The sequence below is a fragment of the Myxine glutinosa genome, chromosome 2, assembly GCF_964187855.1.
Source record: "Myxine glutinosa chromosome 2, kmMyxGlut1.1, whole genome shotgun sequence".
Taxonomy (NCBI): domain Eukaryota; kingdom Metazoa; phylum Chordata; class Myxini; order Myxiniformes; family Myxinidae; genus Myxine; species Myxine glutinosa.
In genome coordinates this window covers 176,833,426-176,858,931 of record NC_136262.1, presented here as the reverse complement: position 1 = coordinate 176,858,931, position 25,506 = coordinate 176,833,426, and the positions used below count along the sequence as shown (strand labels likewise).

The 25,506-nt window shown below is 47.7% G+C and overlaps 2 protein-coding genes across 11 annotated transcripts in view; one reads left to right on the top strand and one right to left on the bottom strand.

The window, feature by feature from the left end:
* Positions 1 to 25,216, bottom strand: part of LOC137418316 (E3 SUMO-protein ligase PIAS2) — a 200,918-nt gene extending 175,702 nt beyond the window's left edge. For 5 of the 9 annotated variants that reach the window (XM_078771965.1, XM_078771966.1, XM_068104350.2 and 2 more), the window contains exon 1: positions 8,097 to 8,547. In XM_078771965.1, the coding sequence (XP_078628091.1) occupies positions 8,097 to 8,419 (323 nt within the window). In that variant the 5' untranslated portion in view covers positions 8,420 to 8,547. Of the gene's footprint in view, positions 1 to 8,096; positions 8,593 to 24,608 lie in introns of those variants that run through there. The other 4 variants (XM_068104354.2, XM_078771969.1, XM_068104351.2 and 1 more) reach the window with 3 other exon arrangements.
* The window catches only part of KATNAL2 (katanin catalytic subunit A1 like 2), a 155,492-nt gene that overhangs the window by 56,221 nt on the left and 73,765 nt on the right, over positions 1 to 25,506 (top strand). The gene's annotated exons all lie outside the window — the stretch shown is intronic.

Below are 25,506 nucleotides of genomic sequence, written 5' to 3'. Positions count from 1 at the left end.
CACACACACACACACACACACACACACACACACACACACACATATATATATATATATATTTGGTTTCAGACCAGGTCACTCTACTCTGGACATGCTGCTTCTGAGCTGTCTCAACAATGGATGGAGGTCCTCAATGCCAAACAGGAAATTAGAGCTGTCTCCCTCGACATATCACGTGCCTTCGATACGGTCTGGCACCCCGCTCTGCTCACCAAATTCTCCTCCTTTGGTATCCATGGAAATCTCCACGCATGGCTGGCGTACTTCCTCTCTAGTCGTCGTCAACGTGTGGCCCTGAATGGGTTTCTCTCATCTCCTCTTCCTGTTCAGGCTGGAGTTCCCCAAGGCAATGTTCTGGGCCTTGTGCTTTTTCTGGTCTTCATCAATGATCTCTCTGACTCTCTTGAAAATCCTCTCTATCTCTTTGCTGATGACTCCACTCTCTGCCGCTCCATTCCTCTTCCCTCAGATCGGCAGTCTGCAGCCTCCTCACTCTCTGAAGACTTGGACAAAATCACAGACTGGTCAAACAAGTGGAACATGTCTTTCAATCCTGACAAATCTCACACTCTTACTATGTCTCTCCGAAACGATCGACTGGACAACCCTCCCATCTACTTTCTCAACAATCCTCTCCAAGAAGTTCTGTCGCTCAAGCTTTTGGGTCTCACTATCTGCCATGATCTTTCTTGGGAAAACCACATTTCCAAGCTGGCCTCCAAAGCGAGTCGCCGACTGGGCATCCTCCGTCGTGCGCAGTCCTTCCGCGGCACACATGAGCTCCTCACCACATACAAGGCTTTCATCCGCAACTCAATGGAATACTGTTCTCCCCTATGGGCCGGTGCTCCTGCCTCACACCTAGCTCGGCTTCACGCTGTTGAAACCAAAGCTTTCAGAATTATTGGAATCTCCCGCGATGAAGCTATCTCTGAGGGCCTTTCACTCACTCACCGCAGGCAGGTAGGTGGTCTTTCTGTCTTCTACCGACTCCTCTCTGGCCTTGCACCCCCAGCTCTCTCTGTGCTCTGTCCCCCAAATATTCCTACAGGTCGCACAAGATCTGCCAGCAACCCTCTGATGGTTAAACTGCCGAAATCTCGGCTCTCTGCTCACCTTCACTCTTTCATTCCTCTTTTCTCCCGCGTCTGGAACAAACTCCCTCACTCCCTTCAATCCCACTTCTCCCTCCAGGTCTTTAAAACAGCTGTTCACCACCATCTCTTATCTTCCCCCATCCAAAACCTTGATCTTTTCTACCCCCGCTAATTCACCCCAGATCCACCTTGTTTGAAATTCCAACTTCTTTCCTGGAAGTCCTGGCAGTGTCCATATGTTTTATACCTCTCCCACCCCCCCCCCCTTCCCATGCCCCCTCCAAAGCCCTCGCCCTCTCTCAGATCTCTCGATGTCTCCATGTCTCTCGGTCCCTGCTCTCAAATGTTGTGTTTGTGTCCTTCCCCCTCTCTCCCCATCTTGTCTACCGCTCCCGATGTTATATGTTTTATGTGTCGGTTTGTCTTTCTGTGTAATTAATGTTCGCTCTTTCACGAGCCTCGATCTTGTATACAAAAAAAAAATAAAATAAAAAAAAATCCCTTTCAATATTACATTTTTTAAATGAATTTGAAAAATGACGTTATTTTGGTTGCTGACCCTTGCCCTAGATCATCTTCCATCTGATTGCAAGTCACCACAATATATAAACAAAGTGCAATAACCGACCCCCTTAACTACAGACCTATCAACTTACTACAAATCATCAGCAATTTAATGGAATCAATCATGGCAGTTGATATCAAATCCTTATTTTTCTCTGACAAATCCTTATTTTTCTCTGACAGCCTTATCTATGTCCATCAGTTCAGACCCAGACCAGTTCACTCTACCTTAACAATCATCTTCAAGAAATTCAGTCATTCAAACTCCTGGGTCTTACCATCAGCCATGATATTTCTTGGGAAACCACAATTCAAAGTTGGCCTTGAAAGCGAGTCACCAACTCTGCATCCTCTGTCATGTAAAGTCCTTCTTTGGCACAACTGAACTCTTGTCCAGCTACCTACAAGGCCTTTATCCATAGCTTAATCTCCTCGTCTGGGCTGGGCTGGCTGGGATTTTACTGCTCTTCCCTCTAGACTGGCTACCACTGCCACACTCCATGCTCAGCTTGACATCATTGAAACCAGAGCCTTCAAGATAACTGGAATATCCGCTGTGGAAATCAAGGTCGTCAAGATCATTGGAATTACCCGCGATGAAGCTGTGTCTATGGGTCCATCACTTTCACATCACAGACAGGTTGGTGGCCTCTGTCTTGTACCTTCTCCTTTGTGTTCTTGCACACTGCTCTTTCAACGATTTCTAGTCGTCATCCACTCCACTCCCCTTCCCTCCCCCCCAACCCCCCTACTCCCTTAGATTCCTGCAGGACGCATACACCCGTCAGCAACCCTCTTCTGGTGAATCTCTCGAAATCCAGAATCACTGTTCCCCTTCACTCATTCATTCCTCTTTTTCCACACTTGTGAAACCAACTTCTATATCTATACTATCTTCAATCTCGTTCTTCCCTCCAGGTTTTCAAGACAGCTGTTCACCACAATCTCAAATCATCCGTAATCCAAAAATCATATTTTCTGCCTGCTCCCCCCCCCCCCCCCCAAAAAAAATCAACTATTTTTAATTGTCATTTTTCCTTCCTGTTTGCTTCTGTATCTATCCTGTAGCCAAAATTTACATCTGTGCATCCTCCCTTAACCCTCACTCTTCCCGGGCACAGTCCTTAATTGTCTAAGTCTCTATTTTGTCCCTCAACCGTGCTGTTGGTGTTTCTCCACTCTCCTTATATTATTCCCTTTGTTCTGTTACTTCCTGATCCATTATATGTTCCAGCTCTTCTCGTCTTGACTTTATATACAAAAATAAAAGTCGCTGACCCCCTTTTCTCAAATCTTATATATCCAATCATAACCAGGTTTTTCCTGACGGAACCACAGGCACAGGTTTTCAGACATGTTCAGAAACTCTTCCGCAATCAAGATTGTGTCGTTTCAATCTCAACAAATCCCACTCTGCTAATTTAATAATTCCATGAACCAAGCGCTTTCCCTCTTCACAGGTGAGAACTGGTGAAACCAATTTTTCCACAGTTTTTGTTCATCACATTGTTCATCGGTGTTGCACAATTAATGCCAAGCACTTCAGCTGTTTTTTTCACAGAAGGAATTTCATTCATCACATCGGTCACAGCAACATACATGCTCTTAGTATCAAGGTACTGGTACTTTGTATCTTTTTTATTTTATCAGTATGCATGGTCGAGCAACTGAGTCAACTACAGCAGATTTGAAATGACACAATAATTCAATCATATACGCATATGCTAGCCATGACCGAATGTAATTTTGTCAGGATCCCGGGGTAACTGATGTTGTATCAAAGTGTCAAAGTTACCCCAAAATACAAAGTTACTGAAAATATTATCCACATAGAATAACAAAATAAATTGCTGTCTATCAATGTCTTCTACTCATAAAACAGCAAACTTTACTTTCACCATAAACTAAAAATTCTGCAGACCTTTAACGTACAAGTTTTTCTGTCCAACTTACGAGACACACCAAAACCATCCAGATGTTATTTTTTCTTTGCATGCAGCACAAGGCTGTGGGGTAGCATCGTTGCAGTGCAGTACCCATCTGCTGGTTACGGCAGGAATTTGTAATTTGTTCAGGGAACCAACGATAGCTCGCCTACTGTTCGTGAAGAACACTGTAGGATCGTCAACGCCCACCAACTAATGCCGGCAGATGGGTCCGCCTGTTTAATGTCCATCCGAGGGACGGCACACACATTGATGAATCACCCTGCCTGTGAAACACCAGGATGACAGTTTATAGGTTGGCCAGCATTCAAACCCAGGCTAGACAGCTTAGATGCGAGTGTGCGTACATTTTGGCCATCATGTCAGCCATATCCAGATACTATGTGACCATTTTGAACTAGAATGACACTCTTCGACGTCACGACGTCGTCCGATATGCCTCCATCCGCATTATTACATCATTATAATACTTGTACCAAGCTTGATTTAAATCCATTCAGCTGTTCTCAAGTTACCACATTTTACCTGGCATGACCTCTGACCTTCGATTTGTTGATGCCATAATCCAATCAGTTCATCTTTAACATCACATATACTTATACCAAGTTGTTCAAAATCCCATCACTTGCTCACAAGTTGGCACGGCAATATAAATTTTACTCAACATGACCTCTGACCTCGACCCCAAAATCAAATAAGTTCATCTTTGCATCACAATACATACTTGTACCAACTTTCGTCACAATGCCATCATTGGTTCACAAGTTATCGCGGTAACAGGATTTTTAACCTAACATGACCTTTGACCTCATGACCCCAAAATCTAATCAGTTCATCTTTAACTCATTATACATACCTGCACCAAGTTTGACTAAGATCCCTTCAGCCGTTCTTAAGTTATCGCGGTAACAAAATAATTGTAACTTAACATGACCTTTGATCTCTTGACCCAAAAATCTAATCAGTTAATCTTTTCCTCATTATACATACCTGTACCAAGTTTTAATTTAAATCCCTTCAGCTGTTCTTAAGTTATCGTGGTAATGAAATAATTGTAACATAACATGACCTCTGATCTTTGAGATCTTGACCCCAAAATCGAATCGGTTTATCTTTGCATCATAATACATAATTATACCAAGTTTGGTGAAAATCCCATGACTGGTTCACATGTTAGCTCAGTAACAGAATTTGTACCTGATGGGATGTCTGACATTTGACCTTTGACCTCTTGACCCCAAAATCTAATCAGTAAATCTTTACATCATTATACATACCTGTACCAAGTTTGAATTAGATCCCTTCAGCCCTTCTCAAGTTATAGACCTATTACAGACTTTGACCTTTGACCTCTTGACCCCAAAATCTAATAAGGTCATCTTTGCATCATAATACATACTTGTACCAACTTTGGTCAGAATCCTATCACTGGTTCACAAGTTATCGTGATAACAGGATTTTTACCTTTCCATAACCTCTGAACTTTGGCCTTGTGACCCCAAAATCCCATCAGTTCATTTTTACCTCATTATACATACCTGCACCAAGTTTGACTGAGATCCCTAAAGCCATTCTCAAGTTATCGCAGTAACAAAAACCTATCACGGACGGACGGACAAACGGACGGACAGCCTGATGGACAACCTGAAAACATAATGCCTCCGGCGACTTCGTCGGTGGAGGCATAAATATAGCGTCACCTGACTGGTTATCTAATCCCACGTGTCCTCAACAGATGGCAACACCTTGTACGTCTCCAAAGGAGACAAATGACTACAAACTCTAACGATATGCTGATATTACGAAAACAAAAAGATGTCGAAGTCACCCCAGTCAACTCGTGGTTAAATTGGACATAAGTATCTTGTGGTTGAATTTAAGACACCTTTGTCACAGTATGATTCAGGTGACCTGGGAGAAATGCTGCGAAAGTTTCTTTTGAAACACAATTTGTTGAGGCCATTGGTGTGAAAATAATATGATCTGTGCATTCTTCACATATGGTCAAACTGGACAACTTTGTTCCAAATGAGTTATTGAAAAAAAATAGAATGAGGTCTTAACTGCAGTGTCACTGAGATATATAGATTACCTGAGATCCTATCTGAGTGAACAATCAATATTAAAGTTGATCTGCATAAGGACTCGCACAAGACAGTCCCTCCAAAAACGGGTGCCAGGTAAAAGAACAGACTGTGCCAGGTATTTCGATCACAGCAGATCTAAGATCCAGTGTGGACGCAATCACTCACTGACCAACACAACTCGTTGTTGTAGAACCACCTTTATATTTGTTGTTGTAGAACCACGATATTTGTTGGTGGTTCCATATTTGGTGGTTCCAAATATATGTTGTTGGTGGTTCCAAATATGTTGGTGGTTCCAAATACACCATATTTGTTGTAGAACCACCACGTTGTTGTAGAACCACCACGTTGTTGTAGAACCACCTTTATACAACCACGTTGGTATAGAACCACCTTTAGAGACCATTTTCCCCCGCAGAGCAGGGGTTGGCCTTTTTCGAGCACCGTGGTCCCCTTTTTTGAAGCAATGTTTTATGGCCGGATGCCCTTCCTGCCGCCAACCTTGTTAGTCGACTCTTGCGACAAACACGGAATTACCAGTGAACTGGTACTCAATTTGCCGACCTCAGAAGGATGACAGGCTGAGTCAACTCCCCTGGCGTTAATTCAGCAATCTACCGGGATTCAAACCCAGGATCCTAGGATCCCAAGCTGGCACCCTAACCACTAAGCCAACACAAATGATATCTGGGTTTAAGGGGGTCTACTGGGGGTCAAGGTGGATCCACTTTGACCCCCCAAAATAAGAATTGGCTTTTTCCTCTGAAACTACACACACAATTTCAATGAAACTTGACAACCTTCATCACCCGTGATGTGCCAATGTTTGTTCAAGGCATTAGAAAAATTGGGGTCTGAGGAGGTATACAGGGTGTGCGAGGGGGCGTTTCCGCCCCAAGAAAAGTATTTTTTTTTGTTTAAAGTCTTATGATTATGTTAGTATGATTCTATATGCTGCCCTGTCTTCTAGCAACCATTGAAATTGGTTTAAAATACCTTCAGTCAGTGTAGTATACTGTATATTCTACCAGGTGAGCGCCAGGGGTATTGCCCATATTTTTAATAGATATGTTACACCTGTAAGAAAAAAGTGTGCACATTGACACCAAGACAACATTACAGAGTGAAGAGACGACACCACTTCGAAAACACAGGGTTGAGTACTTGTACAATGTACATCTCTCGTTGCTCCGCAGACGTCTTGCAGACCCAGAAAGTAGAATCTAAACTGTGCATTCATCTATTTTGAAATGTGGTCGATTTGGTTGCCTGCGTTAAATGGGGAATTTCTTTCTTCAGGTTTTAAAAACGGATGTTCTGTACATCAGGCGATAGCAGAATGTTCACATAATATCTGTCCCTTCCTCGATTTTTGACATACAGACCGGAATTTGGACATAAAGACCGGAATTTGGACATAAAGACCGGAATTTGGACATAAAGACCGGAATTTGGACATAAAGACCGGAATTTGGACATAAAGACCGGAATTTGGACATAAAGACCGGAATTTGGACATAAAGACCGGAATTTGGACATAAAGACCGGAATTTGGACATAAAGACCGGAATTTGAACATAAAGACCGGAATTTGGACATAAAGACCGGAATTTGGACATAAAGACCGGAATTTGGACATAAAGACCGGAATTTTGACATAAAGACCGGAATTTGGACATAAAGACCGGAATTTTGACATAAAGACCGGAATCTGGACATAAAGACCGGAATTTTGACGACATTTGAATTGCGTGGCAGCTTCAACAGAAACCGTTTTGTTTCGACATTTTTCCAAACGTTTCAGCAGCACGCATATCTATCTACCTGTTATGTGGCTCAAAGACAAGCAGCAAACCCTAGAGTCATGAACGCTCACCTGTCCAAGTTGTGTAACCTGGGTTTCAATCTCAGCCCAGCTACAAACTCTCCTGGTGTCCTGCAGGCAGGGTCAGGCTTCGACCAATGGGTGCGCCATCCCTCGGATGGACATTAAGGCGGGCGTCTGCAACTTTAGTTCAAGATCCCACGGAGCGCTTCGTGAAGAGTAGGCGAGTTATCGCCGGCACCCTGACCGAAGTAAAAATTCTGACCCTGACTTCCAGTACACCCAGCATAGGTAATGTCAAATAACGACCACTGAGACATTGCTTTGGCAGCACCAATGCTTTGTAAACTCCAGAGAGTATGGTACTATCATGATGATGATGATGATGATGGACACATTCGAGCGGGAGGGACATAAATCAACAACATAACATTTATTTGTCTCGTTATTAATATTTCGTGTTTGACCAGCAATATCTGCTCCCTCCCTTCCCGAATGGAGAAGATGAAAATTGCAAGTACTAAAAGTACATTATTTATTTATTTTTTGTCCGCTGTGCTGACTTTGTGAGTCTCACCTCGCGTGCATCTTCAGACTCGCCGACTCGTTTGTGCCGAGCCAAGTGTTCCATCCCAGCAATCCGCGCCACTCTTTCCTCGTGCGCTTCTTGCGACTCCTCGTCTCGTTTGTGCAGAGCGAGCTCTCGCATCCGTGAGAGCGTTTCCTCTCGCTCCGCTTGCAACTCGTTGTCCCGTTTGTGCCGAGCGAGCTGTCGCATCCGCGCCCGCTTCTCCTGGGCGGCGAGCCGCATCCGCGACAGTCTTTCTTCCTTCGCTTCATCCGACTCGTTCGCTCGAACCTGTTGACGCGAGATACGATCTCTGAAGAGTCTATTTTCATGCTCTTCGTCGCTTTCAGCAGCCCTTCTTTTCATCGATTTTCTTGCAGCATAGGAACACCGACCGATATCGTGTCTCCTCTTTGGCGGCATTCCACATTTATAGGATGATTATCATAGGGATAGGCCAGGGGAGGGGAGCAGGCGCTGGAAGCTACTCCAGGAGAGCAAAGCGGAAGTCTCCACATGTTTCTATCGACAAATGAATATATACATACAGGTATTGGTGTCTTTCCGTATCACTATCAATTATAATGATAGTTACTGGTCATTAGCGTTACTACAGTCCGAAAGTTTTACACGGAAGTGATGGTCTTTTTAAAAGGTACCACCAGAGCTAGAGAAAGAGCAAATATACACCCTAAATTTTGAGAAATTGGCAAAGCAGTTTTAGATTCGTAGACACTTTTTTTTTGATGCACCACACTCTTTACAGAACGTTGGTGCTGCCAAAGCAGTTTCAGGCAACGGTTACGCTGGATGGTTTGCCATTGCCCTCCCAGCATTGTTTGTTCATGCTCAGTATCAAACAAGGAAGCAGCATGTACCATCTTTCAAATCTTTGGTGTGATTTAGCGGTGGAAGAGGGGTGGGGTTGAAACAGACAAAATCCAGAACTACTGCTCACCTCCACTCATTCATCCCTCTCTTTTCCTGCCTGTGGAACCAACTTCCACATTTCCTTCAATGTCATACTAAAGCGCGATGCTGCGCACGCTAATTAGTGCAGGCCCATATGTCATAACAATATTGTTTGTGTTTTTTGTTTGTTAAAATTGATTTAGCAATGGATTCTGCTTCAGAATATTATAGAGATGTAAAAAAAATAGGGTTCCATTTTTTCTTTTACGTCTAATAGGTAGTAATTCGAAGAAATCCAAGATGGCCGCCATAAAATTTGGAAAATACACTTTTGTGCATATCTTTGTATCTAGATATCATATAAACATGAATAATATGTCCTTTTATATGTTTTCAGACCCAAGGAAGCCATTTCTGCCATTGTTTTTACAGAAAAATGCAAGGAAAATAAAATAGTGGACATATACCAGCCAAAGTGGGGTCGGCCGGCATGAAATCGGTTAATTAAGTTTCCACCATCTAGTTAAGGTCTGGTTTTGACTGTGTTGACGAAATGTGAATCTGAATAGTAGTATCTATCTTTGCAGGACCGACGACAGTTCAAGAGTGTCTAGAAAATTACACCTACCTTCAAGATGAGTGACTCACCACCCAGGAAGATTGAGAAGTCAGTAGATTTCGGACTTTGTTTTGTATGCCAAATGGCCATAGGGCAAACAGACTATACAACCTTTGTAACGAAACCAAAACTCTCCTCTGTCGAGAAACTGATGGCAGGTGCTGAGGAACAGTACACGTATGGTGAAACAAAGTTTGCATCATTGAATAGACGTTTGCAATATTCCTCTGCTGAAGAATTGCTCGCAAAAGGTCTCCGCTACCATAAAGCTTGTTACAAAGATGTTACCAATAAGATGCACATTGATCGAGCAAAGGCTAGGTTTGAGAAAGGAACAACATCAGGCAGTGCCGCAGAAATCCGACTGAAAAAGAGAGGACGACCAAGTTCTAGTGATCTAGGGGAAAGCACGTCAACATCCAGAAGGTGTTCCCGAGAACAGACATTTGACGCGCTCAGATGTGTCATATGCCAGGAAGACAGAGGAAGTGAACTACACAATGTGTCAACAAAGAACATGGGACTCCAGATCAGAAACATTGGCCAAGAAACAAGTAATGACAATCTGAAAGTGAGACTGAACAGTGTCATAAGTTCGCCTGACCCATTGCAAGCAATGGCTGAGGACATGAAATATCATTTACCATGTGTAGTTAAGGCCAAACGTGCTATAGTTAAGACGGAAAAACAAACAGAAACAACCAATGTTAACTTTGGTCAGGTGTTATCAGACCTTGAACTCATTGAAATTGTTGAAACTGCGTTGAATGATACTACTGAAAATGCTGTGCTGAATATGAATGAAATTCATGTAACCTATGTCAATTTACTTAAGGAGCACGACTTTCTGGTCTCAGACAACCATAGTTATAAGCCATACCTGAAACAATTGATCCTAGACAACATTGCCGATGTTCATTTCAGCCGGCCCTCAAACAAAACAAAGCCAGAGCAGATTCTTTCCACAAAGCTCAAAGACCACATGATATCAAGCACAATTACAGCAGACAGCATCAAAGACGATTTTAAAGTACTTTTGCGAGCTGTGAAAATATTGAGGAAAGACATCGCATCTTCCCCAGCATGGAAATTTAATGGAACCTTTGCTGATTACAAGCCACCCCCGATGCTCAACATCTTCTGCAAGCATGCAGTCATGGGAACAAGGAAAGTAGGAAATAGCAACAGGGAGGACTCCATTGGTGTGAGTGCATCATTGTTGGCGCAGCACTTTGTCGGTGCTTATAAATCTGACCGACAGGTATCGTACGAACCAAGAAGCGAGGATGGATCATTCAAACAACGATTTGAAACTCCATTGAGTGTGGGCTTAGCTCTCGACATACACAAAAACACACGATCCAAGGCGCTTGTAGAGAAACTTGCACATCTGGACCTCGCCATCTCCTACAAAAAGGTCATGGAGATTGAGACCAGCATTGCCAACTCCGTACTGAAGCAAATGGAGTCCACCGGAGGCATCTGTCTACCACCATGGTTGGTTCAGGACACGTTCGTCTGGTTTGCCATGGACAACATCGGATTTTCTAGAGTCAACTCCTTGCGGGATGAATACCCTTCATGGTACAGCAATTGCGATCTACCAGCCTGTATCACCGGAGAAATCACCCATGATACCACCAATTGAACTTGACCGGTCATCAAAAGCTCAAACGATACATGATGCAGTTGGCTGTAAAACGTTGACCTGCAAGAAGCCAGCACCCGAGAAGAGATGATGAACACACAAAATGTTTAACCACCGAAACCGTAGAGCGTACGGCCCTGGCGCTTCAAAGCGTACACCACATCCATGGCAGTAACGGTCTTTCGCTTTGCGTGCTCCGTGTAGGTGACAGCATCGCGGAGCACATTTTCCAGGAACACCTTGAGAACTCCACGGGTTTCCTCGTAGATAAGACCCGAGATGCGCTTTACTCCACCACGGCGAGCAAGGCGCCGAATAGCAGGCTTTGTGATCCCCTGGATGTTATCACGCAGTACCTTGCGATGACGTTTAGCACCTCCTTTGCCGAGACCTTTTCCACCTTTACCACGTCCAGACATGACGACAGCGTTTGATTCCAAAACAGATTTACACAAACGACGAGCGTTCTTGGTTCTTGTGTCTTTCCCGAGAAGAGAAAGAGCGACTGCAAGCTGCTCACATCAAAACCCGAGACAGACAAGAACAAGAAAACCGATATGACCTGGATGATTGGATGCCTGAACTTCGAGGAAGAAGGAGAAGTTGACGTCAAACTCACAGCTCCGGGGACGTGGGGAGCCTTCAATTCCTTGCTATCTTCGTCCAGTGAGAAGACCAATGTTGCTCTCGTTCCTCCGTTGATAAGGTCACCTCCTACAGACTATGATACACTGTACACGGGTCTGATGAGAGCTCACAACATCACAACTCGTGTTATGGGGAGTGAGGCAATCACAGTCATGACTCTCGATTTGCAGCTATACGACCTGGCGATGAAGCTGTGGGTGGAACGCGAGGACATCAGGAAGCAATTCCTCTTCCGACCTGGTGAGCTACATGTTGTGTTTTGGGCCTTAGCTGCATTAGGAAAATACGTGGAAGGGAGTGGAATTGATCAGGCATGGGTCGAGGCTGGACTTTTCTCGCCAACCACAGTGAGCCAAATACTAAATGGGAGGCACTTGTATCGAGCTCTGGAGGCACACATGGTAACACTGATCGCTTTGTACAACCTGTACTTCCAGAGATTCCTGGCAATGGAACCTGAAGAAAGGGCCTATCTGAACGAGTCATCTGTTCGTCTGGGAGAGGCATATCAGAGAGACATCAGCGGGAGCATGGAGCCAGAGAAGAATCTATGCGACATTCTCAAAAAAACATTGGCCATGATGGAGTCCAGAGATATGACCAAAAAACTGGAACAATTTGAGGTCAGCACAAACAAGATACAGCGCTTCATCCTGAACTACATGAAACAGTTTGAGACTATCCTTCTGTTCATTAGAAGTACAAGACAACGTGATCTGCTGCTGCATATGGAGAGCATCGAGTCTCTCACGAAGTACTTCTTCGCTCACGATCATCTAAACTATGCTCGGTTGCTAAACGCAACGTTGATCTCTACATTTCAACAATGCAGGAGACTGAAAAGCAGCACCCAGAACTGTGGAGGGAATTCATGAAAGGGAACTTCTGTGTGACAAAAGGATTGGCAGGCTTCACATCAATAGCCCCAGACCATGGCATTGAGCAAGAAAACCGTACACTGAAGGTGATTGGAGGAATCGTAGGGATAACTCAAAATGAGAAGGCGCTTGACAAGTTCTTCCTCATTGCACCTGAGCTGTCAAAGTCACTGCACGAGTTTGCGGAGGGATATGGTCTTGGTGAAAACCAGAGCAGAAAACAACACCACGAAATCACGGGGGGAAAGCTTTCCCGGGTGATGAGCCATGCCTCCAAGCTTTCTAGGGTGTTCCGTGAACATGGCGATCCATTTATGGAAGAGGAAGTAGACGAGGTCTACAACCTGCTCACCAAAGAAGTCATGAATGAAAAAGTGTCCAGCGACATCTTAGAGCGCGACGAGATCGGACAACAGATGTTCCAGCAATTTGCCACAGATCGTTTAGCTGAGGGAAAACTTTCTGTGTGGGACAAAATGACGAAAAGAAAACTTCGAACATTCAAGAGTTCGAATGCCACAACAGAAGTGAGATCGGGCGACAAGCTGATCAAAGTCAAAGAAGAGCGAGGATTGTTGCAGAGGTTCATCGTTATCTCACGGAGCCGACCAGAGCTCGACCTGAAAGAATGTATTGGCACCTATGAATTTGGCATCGTTCCACGTTCTTTATTTGCATCTGATGGATCCCTCTTGTTGGCATACGACAAGGCAAAAATCCTTCGTCAACTTGAGCATCTGGCTGAGCCTGAAGAGCAGGATGTACATGATCCACCAGGAGAACCTATTTCGACAGAAATCAATGAGCATCAAGACGCGGGAATTGCCGCTTTGAATGATGCAGCAGCACACGCTGGGGAAGAAACTAATGACCCATCAACTGACTATGAAATCTCAAGCCAAAATTTGCAGGAACCCTCTCAGATCAGCCAAAACCCAGACACAACCACAAGATCAGGAGTGATCAATGAAAACGAGACTACTTCTCGCCATAGAGTGATAATCATTGATGGCATGGCTCTTGTTAACGGGATCTCCAAAACAGAACAAATGATTACATGCAGTGACTTTGCTCAATCGTTCATTGAACGCCTCGAAAATATTGCCGTGCATTATGATGACGTGAGGTTGGTATTCGACCGATACATCGATAACTCACTGAAAGACAAAATGCGCCTAAAGAGGACAAAGGGGAAATCAACATACTATCACGTCAGGGATAGTACATTGATCCAGAAGATTTCACTCAAAGATTTCCTTTCCAATGTGAAGACCAAGGCAGAGCTTACAGAGTACTTGGCTGTGAAGTGTCTATCTTACAGCAAGGCTCATCCAAACAAGTTGAAGAAGTTCATGGTGACATCAGGAACTAAGACCACGGGCAACACTGAAGTTCCAGACAGTCTACTCACGCACAGCCAAGAAGAGGCCGATACACTCTTAATTCTGCATGCTCTCACAGTCGACAAAGATGCAGAAGTTATCATTGATTCGCCAGATACCGATATCTTCCTCCTACTGATTCAGAGATTTCACGATCTACCACCTGCTACGAGGTTTCTCACTGGGAAGGGAAAGTTGAGGAGGAGCATTGCAGTCCAACCTATTCATGGCATGCTAGGAGAGAAACGTGCGTCTGCAATACTTGGATTCCACGCATTCACGGGAAGTGACATGTCTGGAAGGTTCGCTGGCAGGAGCAAGGACTGGTGCTTTAAGGTCTTCATGACATGTGACAACAAGATATGGGAGGCTCTGGAGTCTTTGGGACAAACTGATCCGTCACCAGAAGTGTGTTCCCAGCTGGAACGCTTCGTCTGTCTGCTGTACAAGTCTAAAGTTCACACGAAAGTAAACGAGCTTCGCTGGTTCTTATTCTCCAACCGTGCTGCTGAGGGAGAGAGTCTTCCACCTACCACTGGTTCGCTAAAGTTACACGTTCAGCGAGCACATTATATCGCAATGATATGGAGAAAGGCAACAGAAAGCCATCCGTCCCTTCCATCACCTGTCGAGTATGGTTGGCAGTTACTTTCGGATGATGGGGTTTATGCCCCAAGTCGATGCCTGAATCCTCCAGCCCCAGAAGCAATAATGAATCTCGTGAACTGTGGGTGCAAGAAAGGGTGTATGGGAAGATGTAGCTGTCGCAATAACAATATTCCTTGTACTGAAGTTTGTGGGTGTGTGGGTTACAGTTGTAACAACAAAGCAAACATCAATGAACCGCGTGTGATAGATATGGATGAGGATGAATGAGGCATTCGTTTATGTGATCGTTTATGTTCATTCATCGTTTATGTTTAGGTGTGTGTGTATGTGTGTGCGTGTGTGTGTGTGTGTGTGTGTGTGTGCGTGTGCGTGTGTGTGTATTCAAAATAAATGTTATCAGTGAAGATTGTTTATTGAATCGATTCTAATTGGGAAATTATACGATCCGATTTCACGACGGCCGTCTCCATTTTGGCTGGTATATTGCCCACTATTTTAATTTCCTTGCATTTTTCTGTAAAAACAATGGCAGATATGGCTTCCTTGGGTCTGAAAACATATAAAAGGACATATTATTCATGTTTATATGATATCTAGATACAAAGATATGCACAAAAGTGTATTTTCCAAATTTTATGGCGGCCATCTTGGATTTCTTCGAATTACTACCTATTAGACGTAAAAGAAAAAATGGAACCCTATTTTTTTTACATCTCTATAATATTCTGAAGCAGAATCCATTGCTAAATCAATTTTAACAAACAAAAAACACGAAATTACTAATCGCCCTAGACTAAATGCTTACGCAAAGCGCAAGCGGACAACGCGGTTCATAAAAGAGTCTTTATTCAAAGTACTCAAACTGCAGCACTAAGCAGAAGCTGCTCAGGGCTGCGCGCTCCGCGTATATCGTGAGGCCACGCCTCTCTCCCTGGCGTGGCCCATCCCCACTTGGTGTGCGGGGTGATGTCACCGCGTCAGTGCTTTCGTGTCCGCCACAAGCGCCCCCCCAGAATCCCCGCGCACCTGAAGGGTCAGTTTGCGGGGCAAACGGATGACCCGGCCGAAGCGCCCCCTGGCGACTGGCGGCGTCTGGGATGCAGGGATGCCATCTGGGATGCCTCCGGCAGCAGGACCGGGGGGCGGCGGGGCTGGGCGGTGCCGGGGTTCCGCCCGCAGGGGGGCGGCCCCGACGCGGGGGTCGGGCCACTGGCGGTGGATGGTCCACGTCGAGGTGGGCCGGCTTGAGGCGGTCTACAGAAACGCGGTCAGGAGTACCGCCGATGTCCAGGGTGAAGTGCTTCGCCCCGGTCTCCAGCACGCGGAAAGGCCCGTCGTACGGGGGCCGCAGTGGTGTCCGGTGGGCATCGTGGCGGACAAAGACGTACTCCGCCGTGCGAAGCTCCGGGGCGACGTGCGTCGGTGGGTGCCCGTGGCATGCCGTTGGCACCGGGGGGAACCTCTGGGCGGTCTCTTGCAGAGCGGAGCGCTGCTGTGCCGCGGACCATGGTGCCGTGGAGTTGGGGAGGAACTCGCCCGGCACCCGCAGCGGTTGCCCGAAGACCAACTCCGCCGCGGATGCGCGCAGGTCCTCCTTGGGCGCCGTCCGGAGGCCCAGCAGGACCCAGGGGAGCCTGTCGACCCAGCCGCCGTCGCGGAGGGTGGCCCGGAGCGCGGCCTTCAATGAGCGGTGAAATCGCTCACACAGGCCGTTAGCCTGGGGGTGGTATGCCGTGGTTCGGTGCAGCCGGACCCCGAGCCCCTGCGTGACCGCCCCCCAGAGCTCCGAGGTGAACTGGGGGCCGCGGTCGGACGAGATGTCTGAGGGGGCGCCGAACCGGGCGACCCAGGTGGCGATGAAAGCCTGCGCGACGTCTGCCGCCGTCGTCGACGCCAAGGGCACGGCCTCCGGCCACCGGGTGGTGCGGTCCACCATGGTGAGGACATGGGTGAAACCCCGCGAGGGGGGCAGAGGTCCCACCAGGTCCACGTGGACGTGGTCAAACCGGCGTTCCGGCAACGTGAACGGGGCCAACGGGGCCTGGGTGTGCCGGTGCACCTTGGCGCGCTGGCACGCGAGGCACGTCCTGGCCCAGCCGCGGACGGCCTTCCGGAGGCCATGCCAGACGAACTTGTCGGCGATCAACCTTTGGGAGGCCCTCGCGCCCGGGTGGGACAGGCCGTGGATGGCGTCAAACACCTGGCGCTGCCAGCCCGCGGGCACGATGGGGCGAGGACGCCCGAGGGAGACGTCGCACAAGAGGGCCGCGCCTGCGCCGTCGAACGGCACCTCGGTGACACGGAGGCCCGTGATGGCGGTCCGCAAGGCCTGGACGTCGGGGTCAGCGGACTGGTCCGCTGCCATCCGGGCATAGTCGATGCCGAGGTGGACTGCGTGGGCGACGGCCCGGGAAAGGCAATCCGCCACCGGGTTGTCCTTCCCCACGACGTGCCGGATGTCCGTCGTGTACTCGGACACGGCCGAGAGGTGACGCTGCTGCCGGGCCGACCACGGCTCGGTGACCTTGCCCATCGCGAAGATCAGCGGCTTGTGGTCGACGAAGGCCGTGAACACACGGCCCTCGAGCAGATGGCGGAAGTGCCTGACCGCCAAGTGAAGCCCGAGCAACTCACGGTCGAAGGTACTGTAACGGCATTCGGGCGGGCGAAGCTGCCGGCTAAAGAACGCCAGCGGTTGCCAAGCTCCACGCACCCATTGCTCGTGCACCGCGCCCACCGCGTAGTCCGAGGCGTCGGTGGTGAGGGCGATCGGTGCATCGGGCGCCGGGTGCGCGAGAATGGTGGCGTTAGCCAAGGCGAGCTTCGCGCCCGTGAACGCCGTGTCCATCTGCTCGGTCCAGGTAACGTCGCCTTTGCCCGGCTTACCTCGGAGAGCTTCGTGCAGGGGGCGCAGGAGCTGGGCGATACGGGGCAGGAACCGATGGTAAAAGTTCACCATGCCCAGGAACTCCTGCAGCCCTCTGATCGTGCGGGGGCGCGGAAACCCCTTCACCGCCTCCACCTTGGCCGGCAGGGGGACGGCTCCGTGCCTGGTGACACGGTGCCCCAGAAAATCGATTATGGCGGCGCCGAACCGGCACTTTGCGGGGTTCACAATCAGGCCATGCTGGCCCAGGCGTTCGAAGAGCGTGCGGAGGTGGCGTAGGTGCTCTTCGCGGGACGCGCTGGCGACGAGGATATCGTCCAGGTAGACGTAGACAAAATCCAAGTCGCGCAGGACGCTGTCCATCAGTCGCTGGAACGCCTGAGCCGCATTCTTCAGACCGAAGGGCATCCGCAGGAACTCGAAGAGTCCGAATGGCGTGATGACCGCCGTCTTCGGGACGTCCTCCGGCCTGACGGGGACCTGATGGTAGCCGCGTATGAGGTCCACCTTCGAGAAGAAGGACATGCCCGCCAAACGGGCGGAAAAGTCCTGAATGTGGGGGACGGGGTAGCGGTCGGGGGTGGTGGCGTCATTGAGACGGCGATAGTCCCCGCACGGTCGCCATCCCCCGCCGGGCTTCGGCACGATGTGCAGCGGCGACGCCCAAGCGCTCTCTGAGCGCCGAACGATGCCGAGTCGCTCCAGGGTAGCGAACGCCGCTTTTGCCACCGCCAGCTTCGTCGGCTCGAGGCGGCGTGCCCGGGCGTAGACCGGTGGCCCGACGGTGGGGATGTGATGGGCCACCCCGTGCTTGACGGCCCCCGCCGAGAAGGTGGGCCGCGTGAGGGCCGAGAAGCCGGCGAGGAGGCGGGTGAATGCGTCCGCTGCCGGAAGCGTACAGACCAACGTGGCCGGTACCGAACCGTTCGGCAAACCGCTTGGCAAGCCGCTCGTTGAGCTGCTCGAAGAGCTGGGCAGCGCACAAGCGAGCGAGCTGAACGTCTCGGCCTGGACAAGACGTCTGCGCTTTACGTCGACCAGGAGCCCATTAGCGCACAGGAAGTCCGCGCCAAGCAGTGCCATGGGCACGTCGGCGGTGACGAACGTCCATCGGAAAACCTGCCCTCCGAACTGCAGAGAGAGGCAGCGTTTTCCGTACGTACGGATGGGCGTCCCGTTCGCGGCAAGCAGCGCGGGGCCCCCGCCCACGGCGTGCTTGTCTGACGTGCCGGCGGGAACGACACTCACCTGCGCTCCCGTGTCGCACAGGTAACGGCGCCCGGATAAGGTGTCCATTATGAACAGCAGGCTGCTCGAACGGCCGGCGCTCATCGCCACTATTGAGCGCCGGCCCGGGCGTTTCCCGACCTGTTGAAGGAGCATGGCGGATGACATTGCCGAGCCTCGTGGCCAAACTTGGCGTGGAACCAGCACCAGGTGGTGGAGCTGGAGGAGCGCGGCTGGCTCCGCCAGGCCGGTGGAGTTGGCGGGTTTCCCCGCGGTGGCGGTTTTTGCCGCGGCGGTGGGCGGGGCGTGGCGGCGGTCACGAGGTGCGTATCAGCATGCTGCGTATGCTGTATAAGCTGATGCTGTGGAACAGCAGCATTAGCAGCATCAGCCACGAGGGCCGTGACGGCCACGCCGACTCTCGCCCGCGTGTCCGAAGCGGCGAAGTACTTGTCTGCCTCGGCCGCCAATGCTCGGGGTTCCGTTAGCCCGGTCCCGGCCAACGCGAGGCGAACCTGCGCTGGAAGTTGGCGACGGAAAAGCGCCCGGAATAGAGAACCGGGGGCTTCGTCGCCCAACAGTGACAGCATATGGTCCATTCTGACCGACGGGCGCGTGTCGCCGAGCTCGGGGAGATCCAGGAGGCGGTCGGCCCGTGCATCGTCCGTGAGGCCGAACGTGGCTAGGAGTAGCCGCTTGAGTGCCTCGTACTTGTGGCCGTCCGGTGGGTGGCGAAGGACGGACACAACTCGAGCGGCCGTGACGGGCCCGAGGGAGGCGACGACGTGGCAGTAGCGCATGTCGTCGTTGGTGAGGCGCCGAAGCTGAAATTGGGCTTCGGCTTGAACAAACCAGACTTCGGCCTGGGCCTCCCAAAATTCGGGAAGTTTAATCGCCATTGCCTTGTCGTTGGCCATTGCAATGGCGTCGTGTTCGGAAGGATCGCTACGGCAGATCCAACGTCGAGGTCACCATATAAAGCGCGATGCTGCGCACGCTAATGCTTACGCAAAGAGCAAGCGGACAACGCGGTTCATAAAAGAGTCTTTATTCAAAGTACTTAAACTGCAGCACTAAGCTGCTCAGGGCTGCGCGCTCCGCGTATATCGTGAGGCCACGCCTCTCTCCCTGGCGTGGCCCATCCCCACTTGGTGTGCGGGGTGATGTCACCGCGTCAGTGCTTTCGTGTCCGCCACAATACTTCCCTTCAGGTCTTCAAAACAGCTGTTCACCACCATTTCGGATCCAAAAACAATGATCTTTTTTTTACACCCATTAAACCATCCCCACCCCTCCCAAAAATTTGCTTCAGTGTCCATCTTGTCCACCCATTGCATTCTCCCATAGTCCTCATCATCACCTGCATCCCTTGTTTTATCACCAATTCATTTTATCTGCTGTCGAATCCACATAATTTCAGTCTTCTCCATACTCATCTTCAGCCCATGCTTCCCAAGTGCCTTCTTCCACTCCCCAAGTACATCGTGCATCTCCCGCCTACTCTCCACCGTTGTTGGTATGTCAAAAAGTATGGAAACAAGGTAGGGATGGTCATAAGAAATTATCATGTGAAACCATCCCTCCATCTTTCTTTGAATAATGGTTGTACCTGCAAATGATACTGCACATCTCTCTAGATTTGGGATCACCATCACCACAAAAACTATCTGAATTGTGTGTGTGTGTGTGTGTGTGTGTGTGTGTGTGTGTGTGTGTGTGTGTGTGTGTGTGTGTGCGTGCGTGCATGCGCACACATGTATTTTAACTTGTGCATGGATGATTTAAAGCTTTTCACACCGAACGACGAAACATTGGCAGAAGAACAGAAATTAGTGGAACAGTACTCCGAGGACATTCAAATATAATTTAGCCTAGATAAGTGTGCCAAGTGCACGTTTGTACAAGGTAAACTAACAAAAATGAACATCAAAATCGCTGAAAATACAATAACAAAGGAACTAACAGCTCGGTGGCATTATCAAGGAGGCGGAATTGCATGCGGCGTGATTTATGCTGGAACTAGAAAACGAAGCATCATACAAATCCCTCGGACTCGAAGAGGGCCACCAAATATGTCACAAAAAATGTGCAAAGCAATTACCAAAGAACACCTGTGTAGAACGAGGATGATCATGAAAAGATACCTTTCTCCAAGGAACAAAATCAAAGTCATAAACCAACTCGCAGTACCTGTGTCCAATGCAGTTGCGGAATAATAAACTGCCCACAAACGGAAATCAATAAACTACATATCAAAACATGGAAAATCCTCACCATCCACAAAATGTTCGACAAAAATCAATACATCTCGTGAATGCATCTGCCGAGATGAGGAGGTAGCGGCCTGATTCTAACTCAATCAAGTGCACAGAATAACAAATGTCCGATTGCTTGAATACGTGAAAAGTGCAACAGACTACTGAACCCAACTTGTATGCAAACACGAACACAGTAAATTATAAAAGGTATCCCTAACCCACCTAGAATAAAAATTGAAGATGTCACACATGAAACCGAAACAGCAATAAAGTCTTTGATTACTGACTTCTTGAAACGAGAAACTTGAGTTTCTCCCACTAGCAACGGTACCCGCCCTATGGGCGGGGCTTCAATTGGGAAGCCCAAATGAAAAGGAAAAATATCAGAAATTGAAGGCTTTTTTATTTTAAAGATTCATATAAACATGCATTGAATCTTATCACACACAAATCATCGAAATCTAAACAGTACATGGCGCCCATTTTGAAAAAAGATTGAATTCTGCAAAACGGAAGCGGCCGCTACACGTCTTTCTCAGTCGCACGCTCATGTGTGAAGAGTGCACGCCGAATCTGTAATACGGAAGCGGCCGCTACACCTGTTTCTCAGTCGCTTTGCACACGCTGCCATGTTACTTCGGAGCCGCACGTTTATATCGGAAGAGTTCGTCAGGAGTCAATCTACTCTCTCCTGGTACGTAGAATAAACAGTATTTGTAGAATTTCAACCAAAGCCACATCACTGTTCATATCGGTGAATATTATTCCATCATGTTTGGAAAAATTGGAAAACTTGGAAAAAATGGAAAAACAATATAGCCTATTTTACTCCCAGGGGTCCCAGGAATACCCACCTAAAATATCCTTGCGATCGGTTTAGCCGTTTTTGCGGTACCTTCGAACAGACGGACATTTGGTGAATTAGAGTAAGTTTCTTCCTTACAGATTTGCTCAGGCTCTGTCAAGTTGGATGGGAAACGTCGGTGAACAGCAATCTTCAAGTCTTTACACAGAGTCTCAATGTGATTTAACTCTGGGCTTTGGCTGGGCCACTCAAGGGCTTTCACATTCTAGTTCTGAAGCCATTCCAGTGTTGCTTTGGCTGTATGCTTGGGGTCATTGTCTGTGGGAACATAAATCTTCGCCACACTCGAACGTCTTTTGCACTCTGAAGTAGGTTCTCCAAAAGGATTTGCCTGTATTTGGCTCCATTCATTGTTCCCTCTATCCTCACAAGTCTCACAGTCCCTGCCACTGAAAGGCATCCACATAGCATTATGCTGCCACCACCATGCTTCTCGGTAGGGATGGTGTTAATTGGTGATGAGCTGTGCTGGGTTTCCACCACATGTAGCACTTTGTATTCAGGCCAAAGAGTTCAATTTTTTGTCTCATCAGACCACATAATATTTTGCCTCATGCTCTCAGTCTTTTACGTGCCTTTTTGCAAACTCCAGGCATGCTGTCATGTGCATTTTCTCAGGAATGGCTTCCTTCTGGCCACTCTCCCATAAAGCCTACATTTGTGAAGGGTTGCAGATACTGTTGTCCTTCCAGCAGGTTCTCCCACCTCAGCTAAGGAACTCTGTAATTCTGTCAGAGTGGTCAATGGGTTATTGGTCACCTCTCTGATCAAGGTCCTTCTTGCCCGGTCGCTCAGTTTGGTCAGACAGCCAGCTCTAGGAAGGGTCTGGGTAGTTACATATTCTTTCCATTTCCTAACGATGGAGATCACTGTGTTCTTGGGAATTTTCAACACTCTAGAAATTGTTTTATACTCTTACCCAGAAATATGCCTCCTCACAATTCTATCTCAGAGTTCTACTGACAGTTCCTTTGACTTCATGGTAGAGTTTATTCTCTGCCATGCACTGTCAACTATGGGACCTCATATAGAAAGGTGTGTTTCGTTCTCAATCATGTCCAATCAATTGAATTGGCCACAAGTGGTCTCCATTCAAGTTGGAGATATGTCTCAAGGATGGCAAAATGAAATTGGATGTACTTGAGCTCAATATGGAGTGTCACAGCAAAGGGGTTGAATACTTATGGGACCTACAAATCGAGACATTTCAGCTTTTCATTTTTAAGTACAGTATTTTGTAAAAAAAATCGCAAAAAAAAATAATCCACTTTAACGTGTTATTTGTAGGTCAGTGACAAAAATCTCAATTAAATCCATTTAAAATACAGGCTGTAACAACAAAATGTGAAAACGTCAAGGGGTCTGAATACTATTTGAAGGCACTGTATCAACAGATTATACACCATCAACTGGGAGAACGATAAAAGAGCAGGAAGGTACAAAAAAAAAGAAAAAAAGAGTTGGACAGATTGGGCATAGACAAAACAGGTTCATTGGAATGGCTAGGAAGAGGTCAGCACAAATGGGATGGAGAACAAATGCTCAAGAGAAGGAACACTACACCAATGAATTAAACAAAATGGCAGGATTGAGTCAATCGGTGAGGTGTGGGTTTTGTGAGGTGGAAAATAAAGAACTACAACGGCACTGGGTAGAGTGCATACCTCTATTAGGCTGAAGAGTCTACGTTTCGTATCCCACTGATAGGCTGGATCTGCATCTGAACCCTAAACAAAATATAATCGGCTTGTTCTTGTCACCTTCCCAACTCATCCACCAAGATTGTCATAATCCGTCCACAACTTTTTGAAACAGCATATGTTTTTGGACTGCATATCGTTTTTAGACCCATGGTGAAGAATCAACATAACATACACATTGTAACACAATAAATTCAAAAAAATCTCGGATCTGGATATGATGTAAAACACTCATGTCAGAACAACTGTACAGACATAGGCACAATGAAGTATGTAGACTGCAGAGTAATTCACCGGCACATCTGTAAAAACTTCAATATCCCAGTCTCAGAAATCTCATGGAAAAATGAATCAAAAGCAATCAATTAAAACAAGGAAGTAACATTCACGAACAGCCTAATTATCTTATTGAACGTGACCATATAAAATAAAGCATTTTTTACATGATCTAAGGCTTGTATTGCACGCACATAGACACACACACATACGCAAACACCCAAACACATACGCAAACACAAACTCATGCAAACACACACTCATGCAAACACACACTCATGCAAACACACACTCATGCAAACACACACTCATGCAAACACACACAAGCATACACACACACACACACACACACACACACACATAAGCATACACAAACACACACACACACACACACACACACACACACAAACATACACAAGCATATACACACACACATAAGCATACATACATACACACACACATAAGCATACATACATACACACACAAGCATACACACATAAGCATATATATATACACACACACACACACACACACACACACACACACACACACACACACACATATAAGCATATACACACACACACACATAAGCATATACACACACACACTTACCAAATTGTAATTTGAAGATGGTCTCCAGGTTTGTCCGGGGTTCTCACTAGTACGTACCAGTACCTTTATAACAGGTTGCTTGATTGGTTCCCAACACCTGCTTTGTTCAGGGGTCTGAAGAGCGCGCCTCTCCCTGACATGTTGCATGTTCTGCTCCCGGCATCTCCTCGCTTGATCAGGGGTCGCCGCAGCGCGCACCTCCCTGATGTGTTGCCTGTTCTGTTCCCGACGTCTCAACGTTTGTTCGGGAGTCTCAGCAGCGCGCACCTCCCTAACATGTTGCCTGTTCTGTTCCCGACGTCTCTGTAGTTGTTCGGGGGTCGCAGCAGCGCGTACCTCGGCCACATGCCGCCTGTGTTGCGATATGCGCCGCTCAGCTTGTTCTGGGGTTTCGCTTGCCCGGATTCGTCTCTTCCTATCTCGATCCTTCATCCGACGTTCTTCCAACGCCTCATCGGAATATTTGTACTTCGTTGGACTTTTGTTTGAGGAGGTTTCGTTCATCTCCATACTGAAACGCACCGATTGCTAATGCTTCGGGAATTGCCCACGGGCTCACCGAGCGAGCTCGAAATAGTAAATGTGACTCAAGTACGCCCGAGTGCGCCAGTCGAGCCATGGTCTGAAGCGCGCTGCAAGGCCTGCTGGATGCTGCGATCATGAGATGTTAAACACAATTTACTACGGCCGTACATGATCTGTGCATTCTTCATGAATGAAAAAAAATTATAGAAAGAGCTTTTAATTCCAGTGTGTGAATATATAGATTATTTGAGATGTGTTAACGTTGATCTGTGTGCGGACTTTCACACAAACCAATTACAATAGCTTGTCCATCCTTTCGAGAGATTATTGACATCAGTCCTTTCGAAAACGGTGAGGATAAGACAGCATTTAT